General features: G+C 37.3%; 1 protein-coding gene across 1 annotated transcript in view; it reads right to left on the bottom strand.

Moving 5' to 3' along the window:
* Positions 1–23,521, bottom strand: part of HMCN1 (hemicentin 1) — a 537,733-nt gene that overhangs the window by 166,738 nt on the left and 347,474 nt on the right. The window contains exons 40-46 of the mRNA XM_068985901.1: positions 22,991–23,114; positions 18,358–18,533; positions 15,836–15,932; positions 8,671–8,793; positions 7,775–7,936; positions 5,336–5,617; positions 3,520–3,687 (exon numbers count right to left, since the gene is read on the bottom strand). Of these exons, the coding sequence (XP_068842002.1) occupies positions 3,520–3,687; positions 5,336–5,617; positions 7,775–7,936; positions 8,671–8,793; positions 15,836–15,932; positions 18,358–18,533; positions 22,991–23,114 (1,132 nt within the window). The remainder of the gene's footprint in view (positions 1–3,519; positions 3,688–5,335; positions 5,618–7,774; positions 7,937–8,670; positions 8,794–15,835; positions 15,933–18,357; positions 18,534–22,990; positions 23,115–23,521) is intronic.

Genomic DNA, 23,521 nt, shown 5'->3' with positions numbered 1-23,521 from the left:
AGACTGACAACCAGTTTTCAATTTGAGTTTCATGGAATTCTAGAGCTATTTATTTCAAAGTTTATGAGGGGCACCTCCCTTATAAGCATGACTCTGATTTTTTTTCCTCCTTATATTCTGAATTCTACATAATGAAGAAAGACTCTGGTAGACTGGGAATGAAACTGATATGCTGAAGGGTGTGATCTAGAGGAAAATTCCTCGTAACGATCAAGGAAAGAGGAATCAGCAAATGAGACTGAAACGAAGCCAGCAGAGAACAAAGATATATACTGAAAGAGCAGAGTCCTTGAAATCATTTGAGAAGTAATTTCTAAGAACAAAATGTAAATCATTTCTTAGATTTTGTAATAATTTTTCATTTGGTATATTTTAGCTTAGTACCCTGAATTCGAACTAAAACAATTGAAATGGTTAAACAAAATTTTCATGTAAATATTCACCTGGATCTGAAGTCATCAGGAATTTCCATCTGCTTCCTGTTTTTATAAACACAGCAAGTCCTCATTGATCTTTTTTTTTTCCTTTAAGCAACGTACATATCCTCAACCCATTGAAAGATGAAATGTGTCTAGCATCTTACTTAGATAGAATGGATTACCAAATTGAGTCTTTTCTCTCAGTTGAATTTAGGTAAGCAAAGTTGAATACAAAAATTCTCTAAACATGTCAAAAAACTTATATTAATTAAGAAAAGATTCAAGCACTCACTGCTACTTCAGATTAGTGAGACTGTGAGACCATAATATGATGCCAGTTGGGAGATATTATTAAAACAATACAACTTTTATGAGTCATTACTGGCTCAGCAAACCTCAACCTCATAAATCTCATGATCTTTCTTTTCTCTTTGTTTCCTGGTCCTCTCCCTCATTCCAGTAAAAGAAAAAAAAAAAAAGATTTGACAGTAAGTTAGATGGAGACATTTCTTGTACCTATTAAATTTTTACAGTCAGCTATCTGTTTTTGGCAGGTAACTTCATAACAATGATAGAGGCTTCAACAATGAAAAACTTGACAACGTCTCAGGAGAACTAATCTTAATGAAACAGGAACGTGCAACTGATCAAGGAACGAGAGTCATACGCCATTCATCTGATTCTCAGTCATCAACTGCACAACACACATGTTCAGACTGTAAAACTGAATGACTCCTCTGGCAGTGTCACAAGGTGAAGTACTTTTAATGTGTTCGCGCAGGGATCTCCATTTGCTAGTCAAGCAAAACAAAACTATACGATAAAACCAAAACACTAGTCCTGTGAATCTACTGTAAGCCAGAGTACATCACTCTGTCTTGACTTTTTCATTTCTGGGAGCTCTAATGTAGTTATATTTGAAAAGTTTCCTACTTTTTCAGCAACTGAGAATGCAAAAACAAAAACAATACAAGGATATTTGTAAGAGAAGAAGATGAAGTGTTCATGTTTTTGTAACCAAATTATAATAAAATCTTTGCCATCAGTATGCATTCTCTAAGATCAACAGAGGATGGAAATCTCAAGAAAATGAATGCACTATAGGACATGGGAAAGCTTCCCAGGATAGGGAGACCCAAACTTTTTAGCAGGTTGTCTATGACAATAAAGGCAAACATGTTATTGGATGCTTAGGATATAAGCAGGCACTGTGTTAGCTGCTTTACACATATTAACTCATCTTTATAAAAACCCCTAAATACTACTAATATCTTCACTTACAAGTGAAGAACTGAGGTTAGCAAAGTGGAGTAACTTGCCTGAGGGCACAGATCTAGTATTGTAGGTAATGTGTGCACGCATGCTCAGTTGTGTCTCACTCTGTGACTCCAAGACTGGGGCCTGCCAGGCTCCTCTGTCTATGGGATTATCCTGGCAAGAATACTGGAGTAGATTGCCATTCTGCTCTCCAGGGGATCTTCCTGAGCCAGGGATCAAACCTGTATCTCCTGCATCAGTAGGAAGATTCTTTACCACTGGGAAGCCCATTATAGGCAATAATCATTGCTAATAATTATTTCTATTTATATATTTAATTATAGGCAATAAATATAATGACTACAGCAATGTACATTTCTCATTTAGTCCCTATCATTTATAGACCAAGATCTTGAAGAAATTAATAATAGGATATTCAGATCTAATTCAAATACTAGGAAAATATCTTTTCTGAAAAATCCTTCAAAAGTGGGAATTTAAACTTTGAATACACTTAGGGGCAGGGAACTCATTACCTCTTAAAATAGTTCATCTTGACTTTCAACAACACAAATATTGTTTTAAAGTTGTTTGTATTCAGACCCAAATCTGTCCCTAGCATTTTCCATACATTAGCATTACTTTTAACCTCTGGAACTACATAGAACCAACATAATCTGTTCTACCCATGGCTCTTCAAGTATTTAAATGTAATTTTCACTATGAGATCATAAGGTTACACAAAGCTTATTTTTTCAGATTAAATAGAATCAGGCATATAGCTTATTTTGCAATCATTGGCCATCACGGTTATCCTCCATGAAAATACTGTCAATAAATACTTCTTACATCTTCCTAATGAGTAAGATAAGTCCAGAGTACAACCAGTCTTATCTTACTGGTAAAAACATATTCAGGTGGCAAAACATTGTATTTTCTTTTTATAATAAAACACCTTACACTGTTAATGCATACTTAATCACTAACACAATTCAGAGATCTTTTCATATGAAGAATTCTGAAGCAGTATCTCACCCTAATTTTCATCACTGGTTTTTGAAAGCAAGTACAGGAGTCTGCTTAACTTTCATTTTGTTAGGTTTAATTCAGAAGTTCCAGAGTAAGATGTGTTTGAATTCAGATGTCTTCATTCAACACATTAGGTATTCTTCTAAGTACCCCTGCTTTTTATTACCCACAGACTTGGAGAGATTATTTTCTTAGTCTGTATCCAAGTCATTAGTGAAAGGAGCCAAGTGTAAATTCCAGGGGCATGGCCCAAGACATCTCTTGCCACACTTACACTGATCTATAAAGAATAAGATAATAGATTTTCCTACATAATTAGATGAGGAATCAGCAGAGTATCTTCTATAATAATGATAAAGTCTTAGCTCAAAAGAAACTATTCCATCTTGGAAATACAAATCTCACTTAGAATAGCCATGAATAAATTCACACACTTTGTTTGAATATGGAGATACGTTATATAACATTATACCCTCTAGGCTCTGGATTCAATTCCAGTACTTCATTTTTCACTTTTCAAATTAGTTTGTACTCATTCTAGCATGAATGCTCTGATATCCCCATGAATTAAGTAATAATCAAGTGCCAAGACTACTCTTTCAAAAGGATCAGAGATATTTAGAGATTTTCCCCATTGTCCTATAGCTTCTGATGTCATTCCAAAGTTTTTTCTAATATGATCAGTGGGTATTATAGTAAGCAGTTAGCTCAAAAAAGGAAAAAAATAAAACATGGAGATATGAGAAATTAAGGAGAAGCTGTGGCCACAGGAAGCTAACCAGATCAATCACCAAGTTACAAGAATTTTTAATACCTGAGAGGATTCGCAGGGAACTGCTAAGGTTGACAGGCCACCCATCTTTAAGCCACGTAATTGAAGGCAGGGGAATTCCTGAAGCTTCACAATTTAGGGACACTGAGCTTTTTTCCACCACACTTATATTTTCAGGTGTCCTGTGGTTTCCAATGATGCTTGGAGGGGCTGTAAGACAAAGTACCAAATTCTAAATAGTTTATTCTTAAAAATGATTTTCTGGTCAACACTAGCAAAATAAACAGTGACAACAATGAGATGATGATGACGATGACTATGACAGTCCTGGAAGTGAAAATGTGAAGGAGTTGCCTGAGAGTCAGAGATCAACTAAGAGGGGCAGAGAGGGGGGACCCAGGAGCCTAGAGAAGACTGGAGTGACCAGCTCCTAGAAGGCAAGTGTGCCTTGTGGATGAAAACATGTGAAACACACAAAGCAGGCTGAGAAGACACGTTTGGGCCAAGAGCAGAGTACAGTCAGGATAGTCTGAGGAGGGGGTGGCAGGTCACACTGACCATACAGGCTTGGACAAGTGCAAGGGCTGTGTTAGAGGAGAACTGGCATGAAAATCCAATTAAGCCAGCACCAGAAGAGAGAGGGAACAAGGCTACACACAGGCCTTGAGTGCCTCTATATGGCCCTCAGTAGTCCAGGGAAAGTTACCCCTCCATCATGTTTTCCTTCTGTGCAGAGCAGGGCCAGTGGTACTCTGCTTTCAAGGTCTCACAGAACTGAAGCAAGCAGAGCACTGAGTCAACTGGAATTTATCATAATCTGAGATCTTGATTTCTCAACAGCAGTCTTGCCTAGGAAATTTTATGACAGCCACTCTTGTTAATACATCTGACCTAAATGTTCTTTCCTAGAGGATTGATCAAATAAAGTATGAAACATTCAAGTAATGTAATAAGCATCTGTTAAAAAGAATGAAAAAAAAACCCCACAGTCTAACTAAAAGATACATAAGACTGATTTCTTTTCAATCATTAGCTTCGACTCACACATTGCTCTCAAACTATACTGGACTTTGTGGATGTTCTAACTGGAACTGAGTCACAAAACTAAGTCTATTAGATTTACCATTGATTCTATAGATTTAAAAACTCCAACTCAAATTATATGCATACAAATAGGTGTCACACACAAACAGAAGTATATGTGTGTCTGATCCATTCCTACTGACATTTATGCTCATTATTTAGAAGTTTAAACCTGATTTCAATACAACTAATGCTGAGTCAGTAAGCTGTAAGGAATCTAGGGTTACACTTATCAAGTCAGCTAATGTGGAAAACACAGAATCAAGGAATATTACTTGGGATGGCACTGGATCAAAAGTATTTGAAGAAGATAATTATCGACTTCACAGTGTGCTTTTCTAAAAGAATATCCAATATATGCTTATTTCAGCAAAATAAGAAAAGGGAGGTCAGGCATAGCATGATAAGTGATGAGACTGATCTAAAGAAGTGGTATGTGTGTAGAAAATTGTTGCTGTTCAGTCACTAAGTTGTGTCCAACTCTTTGCAATCCCAAGGAACACAGTATGCCAGGCTTCCTTGTCCCTTCCCTATCTTCCGGAATTTGCTCAAACTCATGCCCACTGAGTTGATCGTGTCATCCAGCCATCTCATCCTCTGTTGCCCCTTTCTCCTCCTGCCCTCAATCATTCCCAGCATCAGGGTCTTTTCCAAATAGTAGAAAAATAATAGACTATAAATAGAACACTCAACACCCGAGGTCTCTATCTCCCATCCAGGAGGCTGTAGATTATATCAGCCAGTTAATAGACTTAAGGAGCCTCTTTATACTTACTGTGTACACTTAAGTCATATTTTCTGTCAGTCATTCCTGCTATATTCATAGCAACACACACATAACGGCCTGTGTCCGACACATGAACGTTCTTCAGCTGCACAACACGACCTTCAGCCATTATTTCCATTCCTCTTCCCTTTGTCAAAGGGTGGCCATCTTTCATCCAGGTCACTGCTGGCTGAGGAATACCTTCCACCTCACACTCCAAGGAAACGGTCCTTCCTCGAGTTACAATGATTTCAGTAGGGTGGCTACCACTGTTGGATATAGTTGGTCGAGCTGGGGAAGGAAAAAAAGAAAAGAAATAGGAAATATCTGCCTCAGATGAGGCATAGTACAGATGTATGGGCTGTGCTCAGTCGTGTCCGACTCTTTTTGACCTCATGGACTGTAGCCCGCCAGACTCCTCTGTCCATGGAATTTTCCAGGCAAGAATACTGGAGTGGGTTGCCATTTCCTTCTCCAGGGGATCTTCCCGATCCAGGGATCGAACCCACATCTCTTGCATCTCCTGCATTGGCAGGCAGACTCTTTATCCTGTACCACCTGGAAAGTCCAAGTCTTATATAAGAATTTTCATCAGGCAAAGTTAAATTCATTTTTGATGTCAAAAAATTAACTGCAAAGCAAAGACCTAGGACTAATAGTCATGGCATCGCCATATTGAGAGGTGGCATTCTTCTCCAATGTTTGTAAATGGGTTCATACCTAAACTCAGTAGAGTAAGGAAAGCAAGCTGCATTAGCTACTTTTCCTGCTTTGGAGACATTATACAAATATTTGAACTATCATCACCTGTAGCTCTAACCTATGTACATCTTCCTAATACTAATTTAAAATGTGTATGATAATCTAGCTCATGACCCAAAGTCCATTACCAATTCCTTTCTTCCTCCCACTAGCGGGGTTAGAAAAACTGAGACTGTTTCTCCATCGTTAGAAATTGTGGTGACTGAACGAATCACTGTAGACCTAAAAAATCTGAATAGAGGTCTGCTGGCAGGGGTAAAGTGAGGGGGCAGATTTGTGAAATTTTTTGCTCTCCTGCTAAAAGAGAAAGATAACATCCCTTCCCCTTCTTTTTGCCCTCAATGTGGACTTGTCACTACAAATACAGAAACAAGAATCTTGAGATCACAAAAGAAGGACCAGGAGAATCCTAGATCTCCTGTCCTGTCCTGCTAAAAGTAAGATGCTGACCAGCTCCAGTGACTGCCAACCTCAGCTTCTCATTATGTCAGAAAACAAATCTCTATTTGTTCAAGCCACTGATGGCCAGAGATTCTGTAACCTTACAGCTAAATTCACCTAATGGAACCTGATTCCAAGAAAGACGATTAAACGAACTCAAAGACATATGTGTGTGGGAAGGAAAATGGACCCACGTTAGTAATCCTGTGTTCGAGTGCCAATCCTGTCATACACAAGTCATATGACCTCAGCTAGTCATGAAAACTTCTCTGGGCTTAAGTTTTCACTGATATAAAAGGGAGGCCATATTTTTGTCTCATATCACAGTTCATGTAGAGATTAAATGAGGTTAATGTAAATATTTTAAATACTTTAAAATTTTACATAAATTAAAGAATCTTTAAAATGGGATATTTGGGGGAATTTGGGGGAGAATGGACACATGTATATGTAGGGCTGAGTCCCTTCACTGTTCACCTAAAACTGTCACAACTTTGTTAATCAGCTATACCCCAATACAAAATAAAAGTTTAAGTTAAACAAACAAACAAAAAAGGGACATTTTTACATACTGTAACTATGCCCGATGATAAAATGCCATTCTCCCCATTTCACGTCTACCATACTGCCCCAACAAATTGCAGCCACACTGTGAGTCTGCCATCAGGAAGTTGATGCAGAATTGACAGCTGTATAACTGAATAAGTACTAGCTAGAAATAAACAACTGCTCTCTCGTTATGTCAACACAATTTAAACTTGTGGGTCTCATGAGAGGGATAGCTATCCCCGCATATCCAGAGGGGACTGGTTCCAGGATCTGACTCAGACACCAAAATCTGAGGACGCTCAAGTCCATTATATAGAAAATGGCACAGCATTTACATATAACCTTTGAACATCCTCTGTTACACTTTAAATCATCACGAGATTATAATACCTTATAATGATATGTAAATAGTTGTAAATACAATGTAAATGGTATGCAAATAGTTGCCTGATGCCCAGAAAAATTCAAGTTTTGCTTTTTTTAAAAAATTTTTTGGACATTGCAAAAAATACTTTTGATATGCAGTTGGTTGAATCCACGGATGTGGAATTTATGGATAAGGAGGGCCAAGGAGGGCCAGCTATATAACTATACTACTTTGAATCTTAAAGATATAAAGAAAAAATAAAAGAGAAGGATGGAAAAGTTGTTGTTTTTTTTTAAATTGTGCCAAAGCCTGGCTAATCAATAACTTACTATAAACTTGCAGACTGTAGTCTTTCTTTGCAGTCCCAGCAACATTCGATGCCATACATGAATAGAGCCCTGCATCAGATTTTTCTGCAATTGAAATCTGCAACTGCCTGCCTCCAGATAAAATTCTGACTCGCCCTGCAGAATCAGCCAGCACTGGGGAGCCTGCAAGAAAAACCAAGTGGCAGAATGTGAAACAAACATATAAGGTATTTGTGTATATATTTCTAATGAGTACAAATACATATTTATTTACTTCCTGTTCACATACTCAAAAGGCAGAGGGTACTGTATAATAATCTATGCAAAAAGGAAGAAGAGGAAGAGAAAGAAGAGGAGGAGGAAGAGAAGGCTATCTTCTGCAAACTTTTCTTTCAATCAATATTGTGTTTAAAGAAAACATACTTGGTAAAATAAATGTTAAAAAAATCTCTAAGTAAAACAAAAATTATTTCTCAAATCAGCTAAAAATTTAGAAGATTTGGTACTTAAAGGAGACACATTTGTTGATGAATAACTGAAAATCTGTTGAACTTCAGAATTCAATTTAACATACATTACAAAACTGTCACATAGACCAAAAAATGCTTACTTTAGAAGATTATTTTTAAACCGATTTTAAAGAAGAAAAAAATAGTTAATTGAATGCTGGATTTGTTATCAGTATAGCTGCCCTTTAAATTAATTTCTTCTTGTGAGTAGTCTCAAATCTGAAGATTTTCACCTTGACAGTACAGAATTATCCCATCTGGCACATTTAGCATAAAACAAGTATGCTGTGTAATATTTTAGTATGCAAACTTCAAATGAGTTTATTAATAAATTGGCATATTTTTCAAATTAAACATGAATTTATTTAATATTTATACTTAAATAAATGTCAAAAGATGAAAACTAACCTTTCTTCTTCCAAAGGAGATTTGGGGGAGGAATACCACTTGATTCACACAATAGACTAATGAGGTGTCCTTCAATGACTGTAAGTTGAGCAACTTCATCAGAACCAGAAATATTTGGTGGTACTGAAAGATTTTTTTTAAAAAGGAAAAACACTATTTTAAGAACAATTATAAAATTTCCCTAATGCTTTGCATGATAAAAAAAAAAAAGGTTCTCTCTCAAAAGGAATGAAGAAATAATCTAGCACTTGAAGCTGACATATCAACACCACATTAAAAGCCAATTGTAAGATACAGAATGAATATATAATAGCAGATTTCCCATTTTCACAGACATTTAATTATCAAAATACTCAGAGCAACATAAAAAGATGATATAGTATATTATGAATATTTAGACACGTTACATTTGAAAAATGAAGACATCTATTAAGTTTAAACTTAACCCAGCCAATTGCACCTGTGAGCTTTGATATCTCAGATGCTGAACAGAATCAAAAAGCATCAGGCACACAACATAAAGTAAAGAACAGAGGCCAAGCTTCCCAGGTGGCTCAGTGGTAAAGAATCTGCTTGCCGAGCAGGAGATATGGGTTCGATCTCCGGGTAGAAAAGACTCCCTGGAAAAGGAAATGGCAACACACAACAGTATTCTTGCCTGGGAAATCCCATGGACAGAGGAGGCTGGCGGGCTACAGTCCATAGGGTTGCAAGAGTTAGACATGGCTTAGCAACTAAACAATGAAAAACAGAGGTGAGGAATTTGATCTAAGAAACAGATATGTTACCAATCCTAGGTTTCACAATCTGTCTCCCCACTGGCCTCCAGCCTCTTCTTGGAACCTTCAAAGTGAATCGACTACCCAAACTTTTCTCTAAGAGGCTGAGTCTGCATGTGCTGGCCAAATTCTCCCCTTGGACACTGTTCTGGCTGCAGTGTTATCACATGATAGATGCTTGTTCTCCTAAGCTCCTGGGAGTTGAGGAGTGGGAGAATCCTCCTCACCATCAAATGCAGCTTCCAGCCATTGTTAAACCACCTCCACGAAACTCTCTATTCCTTTGAGGCTCATATCATCCATCTACTTCCCTTTCTCTTTCTCTTCACTCTCTGTGAACCTGTCATTCTTTTTCCTTCACTGAACAGTTTGGTACTTGTTTCCATCCCTTCTCTTCACACTGAAGACCTGTCATCATTCTGTATAAACTCAACTGCCACGTCTAAACATCTGACTACTCAGTTTCTTGATCTGCTCATCACTTTCTCCATCAAAAGCCATACACTTTTCACCATCTAGAACATTTCTCCTATTAATTTATAAATGTAGGTCACATCCTATCCTTACAGCTCCTTCACTTCAAGTATTCCCAACTCTCAATTCAATGACCTAGTTGAATGGCAAGTCTTTAAACCTTTCAGAAGCCGCCCAATCTACTATCTACTCTTTTATTACTGACTTCACTATCCAGCTTTGATTTTATGTTCAATAATTTCAACTAGTTTTCTGCCAATATTCGCAACTGTCCCACACTATTGTGTTTCCTACTTGGCAATACCATTTCTTGAGATAAATCCTATACTCTGTCATAACCTATACCACACATGAAATATCTACAGAAGAAAATGACAGCAACACAGATTGCCACCAACTATAAATCCATGACCTCCAAATCAAATTCCCCTCATTCCCATGAGTGAGTATCACTTACATTAATACAAATATTTGCAAACATGTATCTGTAATGCAGATAGTGTCTGAGATCTGGACTCCTATATCTGACTAGATTTTAAAAATTAATTTATCAGTAGATCCTTATTGGTTACCTATTTTAAATACAGCAGTGTGTACATGTCAATCCCAAACTCCAAATCTACCCTTTGCACCCCCACTTCCCCCTGGTAACCACAAATTCATTCTCTAAGTCTGTTTCTGTTTTGTAAATAATTCATTTGTATCATTTTTTAGATTCCATATACAAAGAATATCACGTGATACTTGACTTTCTCTGTCTGACTTACTTTACTTAGTATGATAATCTCCAGGTAAATCCAGTTCAGTTCAGTTCAGTCATTCAGTCGTGTCTGACTCTTTGCGACCCCATAAACCGCAGCACACCAGGCCTCCCTGTCCATCACCAACTCCCGGAGTCTACCCAAACCCATGTCCATTGAGTCAGGGATGCCATCCAACCATTTCATCCTCTGTCATCCTCTTCTCCTCCTGCACTCAATCTTTCCCAGCACCAGGGTCTTTTCAAATGAGTCATCTCTTCACATCAGGTGGCCAAAGGATTGGAGTTTCAGCTTCAGCATCAGTCCTTCCAATGAATACTCAGGACTGATCTCCTTTAGGATGGACTGGTTGGATCTCCTTGCAGTCCAAGGGACTCTCAAGAGTCTTCTCCAACAGCACAGTTCAAAAGCATCAATTCTTCACCACTCAGCTTTCTTTATAGTCCAACTCTTACATCCATACGTGACCACTGGAAAAACCATAGCCTTGACTAGAAGGACTTTTGTTGGCAAAGTAACGTCTCTGCTTTTTAATGTGTTGTCTAGGTTGGTCATAACTTTCCTTCCAAGGAGGAAGCATCTTTTAATTTCATGGCTGCAATCACCATCTGCAGCAATTTTGGAGCCCAGAAAAATTAAGTGTGACACTGTTTCCACTGTTTCCCCATCTATTTCCCATGAAGTGATGGGACCAGATGCCATGATCTTCGTTTTCTGAATGTTGAGCTTTAAGCCAACTTTTTCACTGTCTCTTTCACTTTCATCAACAGGCTCTTTTTCTTCTTCATATTCTGCCATAAGGGTGGTGTCATCTGCATATCTGAGATTATTGATATTTCTCCCGGCAATCTTGATTCTAGCTTGTGCTTCTCCAGCCCAGCATTTCTCCTGATGTACTCTGCATAGAAGTTAAATAAGCAGGGTGACAATATACAGCCTTGACGCACTCCTTGTCCTATTTGGAACCAGTCTGTTATTCCATGTCCAGTTCTAACTGTTGCTTCCTGATCTGCATATAGGTTTCTCAAGAGGCAAATCAGGTGGTCTGGTATTCCCATCTCTCTCAGAATTTTCCACAGTTTCTTGTGATCCACACAGTCAAAGGCTTTGGCATAGTCAATAAAGCAGAAATAGATGTTTTTCTGGAACTCTCTTGCTTTTTCCATGATCCAGCGGATGTTGGCAATTTGATCTCTGGTTCCTCTGCCTTTTCGAAAACCAGCTTGAATGTCAGGAAATTCACGGTTCACATATTGCTGAAGCCTGGCTTTGAGAATTTTAAGCATTCCTTTATTATCGTGTGAGATGAGTGCAATTGTGTGGTAGTTTGAGCATTCTTTGGCATTGCTTTTCTTTGGGACTGGAATGAAAACTGACCTTTTCCAGTCCTGTAGCCACTGCTGAGTTTTCCAAATTTGTTCTGTTTTAAATACAGCAGTGTGTACATGTCAATCCCAAACTCCAAATCTACCCTTTGCACCCTCACTTCCCCCTGGTAACCATAAATTCATTCTCTAAGTCTGTTTCTGTTTTGTAAATAAGTTCACCAGGTCCCTCCATGTTGCTGCAAATGGCATTATTTCATTCTTTTAAATGGCTGAGCAACACTCCATTGTATACATGTACTACTTCTTCTTTATCCACTCATCTGTCAATGGACATTTAAGTTGCTTCCGTGTCTTGGTTATTGTAAATAGAGCTGCTATGAACACTTGTAAGCATGTATCCTTTTGAGCCACATTTTTCTCCAGTTATATGCCCAGATGGAGGATTGCTGGATCAGATGGGAGCTCTATTTTTAGTTTTTTAAGGAACCTCTGTACTGTTTTCCATAGAGGCTGCACCAGTTTACATTCCCACCAACAATGTAGGAGGGTTGCCTTTTCCCCACACCCTCTCCAGCATTAATTTGTAGATTTTCTGATGATGGCCATTCTGACTGGTGTGAGGTGATATCTCCTTAATAGTTTTAATATGCATTTGTCTAATAATCAATGATGCTGACCATCTTTATATCTGTCTACTTAATATCTCAACATGGGTGCCTTAGAGGGATTCTCAAACTCAACTTGTCCTAAACTGAACCTTTGTTCCCTTTCCAAGGGGAGGACGTTACTGTCCACACAGGCCAGCTGATCAGCCCAAACCAACATCCATCTTTTACCCTTTCCAGTTTCCATACCTCTCAATGTAATCAACCAATTCTATTAATTCAATTTCTTAAAAAACTTCATTAATTTAATACTAAAAAACTAGTTTACTGGCTTTCTTCTTAAAATACAAATCTGAATGCCCCAGTCCTCCTTTGAATTCCATTAGTGGTGATGTATCACCTTGAGAATCAAATCCATACTTTTAAAATTGATTTTAGAGTTCCTCTTCTATATGCCCCTTTTAATCTTTCCTACCTAATATTATATCTTCTTATTCTCCTCTGAGCCACACTAAGCTCCACAGTGAATGCTGTTTCATTCGTTGAATACAGACAATGTTCATCTTCAGAGAGCTAACACCTACTCATCCTTAAAACCTCAGTTAGATGTCACCAGCCCCCTGCTATGTCTTCCCAAAAAATCTCCTGTGATAACTCTTAGGAGACAATTTTAACAATCTTCTGAAAGCTGTTTCTACACCAGCAGACCCTAAGTTCTGTGTGACCAGTGTCACTGTCCTTCTTATGAACCTACCTATGCTTACACATGGCACAGTGCCCAGATCACAGAGTCACACCATAAGTAATTTTTGAGTGAATCCAGTCTTAAAGTCTCAACTTTCCTTTATCATTCATTCTTACGTCTACTGCTTTCCTCTTTAAGAGGCACAGGTCTACTCATCTCTTAAGTACACTTTGTAGTTTATGTCTCATTGGACTTCTCTTCAGTGTGTGCCATTATGCATTCATTTACCCATTCATATATATATGTCCAACCTATTTCCTGTTTGCATTCTTCTTCTGGGAACAACACTGTCCTGGGTTTCCACAATAGAAGTTATACCCAGTTTTATTCCTACCTCTTTGACAAATGTTCCAACTGTTTCCCATCTGGGATTTCTTTTTCTGTCTCCTTTCTTACATGGTACGTGAGAGTCATTCTGCACAGTACTCTTCTATACATATTCTTTTTACTCTCTCTAAGCAATAAGCCATGAAATTAAAAGATGCTTGCTCCTTGGAAGAAAAGCTATGACCAACCTAGACAGCACATTAAAAAGCAGAGATGTTACTTTGCTGACAAAGGCCCATCTAGTCAAGGCTATGGTTTTTCCAGTAGTCAGGTACGGACGTGAGAGGTGGACCATAAAGAAAGCTGAGCACTAAAGAATTGATGCTTTTGAACTGTGGCATTGGAGAACACTCTTGAGAGTCCCCTGGACTGAAAGGAGATCCAACCAGTCTATCCTAAAGGAAATCAGTCCTGACTATTCATGGCAAAGACTGATGCTGAAGCTCCAATACTTTGGCCACCTGATGCGAAGAAGTGACTCATTGGAAAAGACTCTGATGCTGGGAGGGATTGGGGGCAGGGGGTGAAGGGGACGACAGAGGATGAGATGGTTGGATGGCAGCACCGACTCAATGGACATGAGTTTGAGTAAACTCCAGGAGTTGGTGATGGACAGGGAGGCCTGGCATGCTGCAGTCCATGGGGTCGCCAAGAGTCGGACACAACTGAGTGACTGAACTGGACTGACTGATAAATCAACTGTATTTCAATAAAGTAAACTTTAGAAATATGAAGAACTAAAAATAAAATTATATTTTCTTGTACAATTTTTTAAAAGTGAATTCTTCACCTCACTTTCTAATTGATCATCACTCCAAATTTTTCCTTTTCACTTCTTTTTTCAAACTTTACTTGATAACACTTAGCAATGTCTTGTCCATGTTGGGACGTATATGAATATTTTTCCCACTTGAGAGAAATAAGAGAAGGGAAGTAAAGGAAACATAGAGGGAGAAAAAGGATGGAAAGAAGTAGGAAGAGAAATTAATAATATGTAACTTGTTGTTTAGTCACTAAGTTGTGTCTGACTCTTTTGCAACCCCATGAATTATAGTCCTCCAGGCTTCTCTGTCCATGGAATTTCCCATTCAAGAATACTGGAATGGGTTGCCATTTCCCCTCCACAGGATCTTCCTGACACTGGGATTGATCCTGCGTCTCCTGTTTGGCAGGTGGATTATTTACCACTGAGCTACCTAGGAAGCTCAATATGCAACTAATATGTAATAAATATAAATTTAGTACATAATAAATTTTAGTATTTAAAAGTAAATGAATTCCTTTATAGGATAAATGATTACACTTCTCATAATTTTCAAGATTTTTTTAAAATGATAGTAACAATTTATAATTAAGCTATTCTCTAAGTAAATGCGTAGGTTTAAACAATAGTTGTTCTCCATTGGAATCAGATTACTTTCTCTACTTATTTTTATTTTAAAATGTGGTTTTTAATTAACTTTTATAACCAAAGTTATATTTCGTGTCATTACCTCAATAATTAAAATGTTTAAACAAATATAATCAAAATTAATAGTGCTTAATATGTTATAAATGAATGTAAACAAGTACTTAAAAGTTGATTATTTGGGAAACGGGAACACTTTTTAACAACTGGCAGACAACCACAGCTAACATAAAAGTTGCAATTATTCCTAAAAACTATCTTAGTAACAAACAAATTATCTTACTAACTTTTTAAAACTTCAAGTGAGTATAGCATTTCACATTCGTCAGCAGAGTAACCTCATCTCCCTCCCCAACTGCACATGCTCTCTGTCTTTCTCAGAGGCTAAATTCACATACATAATCTGACCTTCTGACATTTTCAATTAACCAACATGCTCTCTGCTCACGAAGAATGCTCAATCATTAGCATATCCTGGCTCTAAGCTAGAGGGCATGTTAATCAGTCAGGAGAGGAGAACATCAAAGTTACAGTGATCTACATACTTAGGTTCAGGAAATCTATTTAGTTGCCCTTGAATTAAGTATGTAAGCTGATATTCAGGACAGCTCAGCATCATTTAAACATATTAATTAATATCATCTATGTATTATTTATGTGGTTGTCAGTTTAAGAACTGATACAAACAATGAAAGGTCAGACCACAAGCTGAATCATTTAAGGGTTGATCTCACTTACCCCAAATGTTGACATTATAGTTCTTCTCAGTTTTTCCTGCAACATTTGTGGCTTCACAAGTGTAGCGACCACTATCTTGAACCTGAGCATCTTCAATCTAAAACCAAAATCATGCTTTGAAACCACAGTTTATATTTTGTAATTAATTGGGATTTTATATTAATGTTGCTTGTGATCCCTGATTTTTCATTTGTTCTGAAGGTTTTCAAACATAAAAAGTTGAGAAAATAGTATTGGGTTAGCCAAAAAGTTTGGTCTGTTTTTTACTTAAGATGTTATGAAAAACTCAAATGAACTTTTTGGCAAATCCAATAAAATTGATAGCTATATGCTCATTATCCACATTCAATACTTATCAAGATTCAACAATTATCACTTACATCATACCTTGTTTTAATCTCATTAACTTTAGTGGTTGAAGGTGTAGAAAGGTCTTTTAAATATGATTAAGATAAAATAGCACCAAAAAACCCCCCACAATTAACCTTTGAATGAGTTATTTATGGCTTTAAATATACAATTTTTTTATGTCCAGGACACTCTTCAGTAAAATAACACCCTTACTCTATTGCTTTCTATATGACGTTTAAAAGCTCCTTCAAGTCAACCATTATACTCAATTAGTCTTAAACTCCTAGTACCAAGTTTGGTGCTTGGTAGATAATTGAATATCAGTAAATATTTTCCATAGATTTATCTGCAACATACATGAATACTTATCCATCATTTATTCATAGACCTTTCAGCAGTTATTGAGAATCTTGTACTAGGTACTACTGATAGAAGATACTAAGAAATATAGCGTAATATATGGTTTCTGCCTTGAGTTTGCAATCTAGCTGATAATATAAAGCATGTGAATATAAAAAAGTTTAATGATAAACAAGGTGTAAATAATATAAGATACTATAAGAGGTATAACAAATAATATGTAATTGACAGCTAACTTTGAAATCAATTGCTAGAATATTCAAACGAGGGTGAATCACTGGTGTTGCAGTTATCACTGAAAGTATTTAGTCTTCACTAGTTCTCATTTCCAAGAAGTCTTCTCCCTACATCCCTTCCTCTGGACCCATACATTCCAGGGTGCCTGGGTGGCCTTGTTGGTGGAGAGTCAGTGGATCCCAGGATTTCTTCATTCCCTCTCTCCTGGCTTCCCAACTCCACTGGGATCTGTGCTCTGAAGAAATGAACTCCTCCACTCACTGAAATTGCTAAGACAGTTCTAATCAAGTACAGCTCTCCCTGAGCAGTGCTGGGACTTATGTTAATATAATCATCTCCCTCCATCATTCAGTCAGTGCTGAGGTTTGAGAATTCTAGCTGCTTTCTAGAACTCTAGGCTCTGCTTCTGAGAAAAGGCAGCACTTTTGGCCTTTATTTTCCCTCTATAACTCAACTGACTTATCTTACTTCCTCCATCAGTGACTCCATCATTACAGGACTGTAATTTTGAAAGAGTCCATTCTCTTGCCTCTGATACACACATTCACGCTCCCTCCCACTCTCTCTTATACTTCTGCTTGTGGAAGTTTCTTAGCTTCCCTTCATGCTGACAATTTTCATTCACTTCTCAAGACTCTGTTTGACAGTGAAAACTTTCTTTTATCAAGAAGCCATGTGGTGTAGTGGTTAGCAGCATGGATTCTGAAGTTATACTTTTATATTCAAATCCCATTTCTGCCACTTAGTAACTGTGGGCAGATTACTTAGCCATTCTCTCAATTCCACATAGGGTTATTATGAGGATTTTATAAACATTCCAGTGGCCTGTTAGCTTCCTGAATCCTAATTCCTTAGGCTGACCTTCCATTTTAGTTCTTATTTCACTCAAATCAGCCCTGTCAACATTATTTCCAAAATTTACTTTGTTAAATTGTTTCAGTATCATGAGTTTACTTGCTGGTCACAATCAGGTCTTTTGTCCCATCTCCCCATAAAAAGCCAAATAGCCATCCAAGACTATTCTAGGCAACCATAACCTTACTTTTTGCTATCTTTCCCAAATGTACTGTCTGTATCATCCACTGGATAAGTAACTTAGAGCCTTATAACACTTAGCTGCATTTTTCAATTAGGCTGCTAGATTTTCATATATTATATAAAATTGGAAATAATTTTATATGTATATATATAGGATATACATATTTATATAGAATTGGAAAATTTTGCATAAATGTGTCATTCTTTATTGCATCCCTCTGCAGAGCACCTAGAATGGGTATTCGCTGATTGGTTGGATGACTGAAATGATGCATTCCTTAGAATGTTTCTATCATATTTTGCTAGAAGCATTGTTTGAATGGCTTCTGCCTTCAAATATGAATTGACATTCAAATATTTAAATCTTACTAGGCATAAATTAGAAAAAATATCACAAACCTCAAAAGGGTTCCTAGAATTTTAGAGGATAAATTTAGTAGGATACTTGTAAAGTTTAACACTGTACTATTTTGATAGGAGTAATATTAAAGCGATGATCTTAGAAATAAAAGAAGTAAACGAGTCTGTAGCCTTACCTTTAGCACACTCCCATTTTCAGTAACACTGAGACCTGGCTTCTTCAACAAGGGGCGGCCATCTTTTAACCAGGTCAGAGTCGGTGGGGGAATAGCATCACTTCGACATAGCAGCTCCACAGCTTGGCTAATGAGGACAGAGACGTTCTGTTCTTCTCCCATAATATTTGGTGCAACTAAGTGAAAGATGGGTTTTCCCTCAGGATAAAAGAGGCCAGCACACTGCTTATCTTTATTAATCATCAGGACATACACTGAATAACTTTATTAGTGCTTTTAAGATGTAGGATCACAGTAATTCTAGCATACCCTCTTTGCATCACTTGGTTCAGAATCAAGTGTTCATAAGTCACTGATTAAAGTGTTCCTGTTGAACAAAAATAGTTTTTCACTAACTTTTCGTGGAAAAAAGTTTTAGAACTGGAAGTTCTCACCAAGTGCCCATTTAAGAAACTTCTTGAACTCGAAGTCACCCCTTAAGATTTTCAAAGTATTAAATCACTCATGAAATATTTTGGAAATAACAATGAATTAAAAGCAAATATATTTTTGATGCTTATTTTTATATATTTTTTTGCAAAATAAAATAAATTTCATACACATAGAGGCAAAATAAAAATCGAGTTGAAAGGGATCATCCTGTCCCACCTCTCAGCGTGCAAAATATAAGATGGGTGACAGGTAAGACCTTATGTGAAATAACATGATTCTATGGAATAAAGGCCATGTGGGATAACTAAATCAGTGACCAGCTGCACAACACACAGCTACATAAAAAGAAGAAATGAGTTGAAATTTTAATGAGATTAAAATGAGAATTCCCTGGCTATAAGGCTTGTCAGATGCTGAAATATGTTCTTGGAGGAGTTTAAGGAATCGCCTTCCCTTGGGTATATTAAAAAATAGAGTAAACAATCATTTGTCTTAGATGGTCTAGGTACAGCCCTGCCAAGAATGAGAGGGTGGGCTTCATAAGCTCTCAAGGCCTCTTTCAGGCCTGTATTTATAATAATTCAAAGACATGAACTAATACTGAAATCAGGTCTGTTATTAAAGGGCGACTCCAAAAAAGCACAAAGGGGAATTTGCCCGGCCATTTCTCACTAAATTCTATAACTATTTAGGATTGTAAGAAACATGCCATATTTGTAGTTTTTTGTTTTTGTTTTTACAAGAAAGGCAAAGTTTCACTGAAATGAATCCTAAAGGATTCTTCCAAATGCATTGGGAGGAATAAGGTGCTTGTGGTAAAGAACATTTTAACAGCCCGTTAGCCATTGCTTCTGACTTGACACCGCTGCATGTGGCAAAATGACAATGGACTTTAGCTAGTAACATGTTTTTCTGTAACCAGGAGATTTCTCTGCTACACAGGAAAAGGCATACAAACTAGAGGGTACTTTCTTATGCTTTTTCTGGATGCAGGACTTGTGCTAAACCCAAAGGAATTGATGCTAACAAAAGAAATTTCATGCACAATGGCTGGAACAGACCAGTGGAGCATTTGGGCAGAGATCTGTGATGTCCATTCTGCTAAATTTAATAGCACACACAGATACTGGCTCTCCATCAGCTTAAATTTGTCTGCGGTGACAGAAAAGAGTGGGATTATTTTTAACATGTGAGACAACAGAAAAAGATACGCAACTAGTCTGAGATGAAAACTTCTATAATCTCAGCAAAATGAGCACGAGTGCCATCTTCTATTATGAAAAAATATATATCTTCACCAGACTTTGCATAAAGAGTCCTAAATAGAACAGCATATTTCATAGCTTGGAAATAATTTCAGGAAAAGTCTGGTCTCTGGATAAAAATGTACCATGACTGTGTGAGTGAAAGTCACTCAGTCGTGTCTGACTCTTTGCAAACCCCATACAATTCTCCAGGCCAGAATACTGTAGTGGGTAGCCTTTTCTTTCTCCAGGGGATCTTCCCAACTCAGGGTTTGAACACAGGTCTCCGGCGTTGCAGGTGGATTCTTTACCAGCTGAGCCACAAGGGAAGCTCCATGACTATGTAAAACATGTTTATCTTAGATTACTTGTAGACTTTATAAAAGAGCATGGATTCTTCAGGACTGCTTGTAGACGTAAATGTCAGAAATAATTCAAGAGAGCGGAATGTTAATTTCCAAATAGTTTTCCTTTAATTACTTTTCTCACAGCTAAGTGAGTGAGTCAAGCTCCAAAGGAAATCAAGTTTTTAACACTGACAGGAAAAATATAAAAACAAAAGAGTATTTGTTCCTTAACATAAATTAAAGCAAATCTAATTATAGTTGAGGATACATATTACCAAAGCCCATCTATTTTTTTCTGCCCTGTCTTTCATTTCCAACTTCTTGTTTAGTCTGAGAAGAGAAAAGCTTCCACCCTTTAGATTCCTGGGTTTCTTAGATGATATCTCTATTCTGCTTTGCAGTCATACTGCTTAGGAACGGGTATATTGGGCCTGTTTCTCATCCTGTGCATTATGCCTCTGACACATAAGTAATCAAGTCAGAATTGCCATGGGGTTATGCTTGTGGAGATGCTGGGGAATGTGTGATTGCTAAGAAAGCTCTCTGAGATTCAGGTTAAAGGAAACTACAGGAATCGAAATCATTTAAAAACTCAATTCTCATCATACTGGATGCTTGGGGCTGGGTGCACTGGGACGACCCAGAAGGATGGTACGGGGAGGGAGGAGGGAGGGGTTTCAGGATGGGGAACACGCGTATAGCTGTGGCGGATTCATGTTGACGTATGGCAAAACCAATACAATATTGTAAAGTAATTAACCTCCAATTAAAATAAATTTATATTAAAAAATAATAATAAAGAAAAAAAATAAAACCTCAATTCTCTTGTTTCAGCACTTCAGAATACAGTAAAGCATCCTCCAAATTTATACCAAGGAGAAACGGTTACTATTCTTGTAACTGTAGGGATAGCTATTTTATCCAGTATGTGCTCCTTTTACACCCCTACACTCTATAATGTGAATCTGAACTTATCTTTGGCCATGAGCAACAAACCAACCCAAGGTTGCCAAAGTTAATACCACAAATTTAGGAATCTAATGCAGGGGCATAATATAAATAGTAGAGGGTAGATTGGAGGCTAATTTCAAATTTAAATGTTTTAATTTGATACTTCATTAACATGTGAAATATATAAGCGTAGCAAGCTACTAAACACACACATTTTCAAACACACGTTCATGTCAGCTAGCCTCTTGACTTACTACAGAGGGAGTCTGGTTTCTGGACTAAAAGACTTGTATGAGAGTATCTTAACAAAATCTTAAAGAATAGTCATGCACATCTTCACAACTCCTGGAAAATATCAACTCTCTATCACCTCTCAAGTCCACTTTTGACATTAATCAATGCAGAAATGGAAAAAGCCAAGGCCAGATTTTCAGTGTTAACTAAAACCCAGTGAATACCAATGGCAATCCTGGGCTTGGCTTGCTCATGACTGAAGGAGCTATTGTGTCACAAACTTAAACTGATGAATCATCCTCTAAAAACAGTTTAGACTGGAAACATTCCAATTCTTCATAAAGCATAAAAGTGATCCATTAAGGGAAGGAGTTTCTTGCGATTGGGCATTTTAGAATCTCTGTTATCTCAGACAAAGAGCACCAACAAACCTGGAGGCTGAATACCCACACATGTCAACTGCAGAAGCAACAAAAATGGGGGATGCATACAAATTACGGATAGTTTACTGATGCCAACTGGGGTTTTTTAGCTTAATTAGATATGTATGGTATCTATGTTGTCACGAGGGGCCTTTTAATTAAAAAAAATTAAGACTTATTAAGTCAAAGTCAAAGTTATTTGTGATGACTCTGTTTTTGGCGAATTCAAAAAGGCACATCAATTCACATGGCCTGGAGGTTAAAAAAATAATACATTTTAAAATATTTATTTTAAAAGGAATGAATTCTTTAGAACTGAGGTAGGATCTAGAAGAAAAGGCCTGCATTAAACAGATACTCTTTGAGGGACGCAGAAGAATCCATTATTCCAGGAAGCAAAAATATAATTGCAAATGAGACACTAAGAAGAAAAAAACAAACCTGAAAAAGTCCTAAATGCAAAGGTATACTAAAATGTGAAATGACAAGTGTAATCTATGAATGGAGGCCAATGAGACCGCAATTTCATCTTGGGGACTTTTTGGTGTGACAGAATCAGACCTTTCCTTTTGTATATTACAGCTGCATCACAGGTAGGAAAAAAACTTGAATTTTGCCTAATTTATACTCAACTTTTGCTTCCCAAATAATCCTTTAATTCATAGACATAGTATTAACTATAAAATATGCTGATTGTACACATAATTAAAAGGTAAGGAAATCTAGGCTTCAAATAGAATTGATCAAGAGAGCTACTTAAAGAGGAACTTCCTTTAGTGAGAAGATCATATCTTTGTATGCATTTTCATTCTCAGAAGTTCAAAAAGGGAAAATGAGTCAAAGTCAAATATGAGGCAGAAAGGGTGAAACTGATTCTGTTAACCTTATAACTTCACTTCCATTGTTCATAGCTCTCCATTGTCAAAAACACTCAACTATGTCAATGATCTCAGGACTTAAACACAGCTATTTCAGAGCAGAAATAATCATTAAAATGTCTCACCATATACTCTGAGGTCAATGTCCCTTTGTTTCTCCCCAGCAGCATTTATTGCCACACAGGTATATCGCCCGGTATCACTGATCTGTGCACTGGTCAATGCTAGGATGCGGCCCCCAGACAGAACCTATCAAAGAACAGAACACTAAATAGCCAACATGGCTCCTGAGAAGGGTAGGCATAAACATACTTTTTCAATTATTTTCTGAGTTTAATCAATCAAACATTTGCCTCTAGAAGGATTTCTTCCTGGATATTTTAAAGAGAGCAAGCATCATTCAATCTCCTCATTTTCTCCATGGAGGAGGACAGAAAATAGAACCAAAGCTGGCAATAATCACTTGAAAACAACTTCTCCACATACATGATCAAGTGAAGATTCAACTTTATCTGTGCTTACTACAGAAAGAGAGAAAGCCACCAGGGGAGAACGATGAGAAGTGGGAATAAGAGGAGTTAATCCTCCTCCTAATTTTTCCTTGGGAGAACAGTTAAGAAGTTAAAATTAACACTGTAATAGCAGTCAAATTAATT

The sequence above is a fragment of the Capricornis sumatraensis genome, chromosome 14 (genome assembly GCF_032405125.1).
Source record: "Capricornis sumatraensis isolate serow.1 chromosome 14, serow.2, whole genome shotgun sequence".
Classification (NCBI taxonomy): Eukaryota; Metazoa; Chordata; class Mammalia; order Artiodactyla; family Bovidae; genus Capricornis; species Capricornis sumatraensis.
The sequence above is the reverse complement of the archived record's forward strand: the minus strand, read 5'-3'. Positions and strand labels throughout refer to the sequence as shown.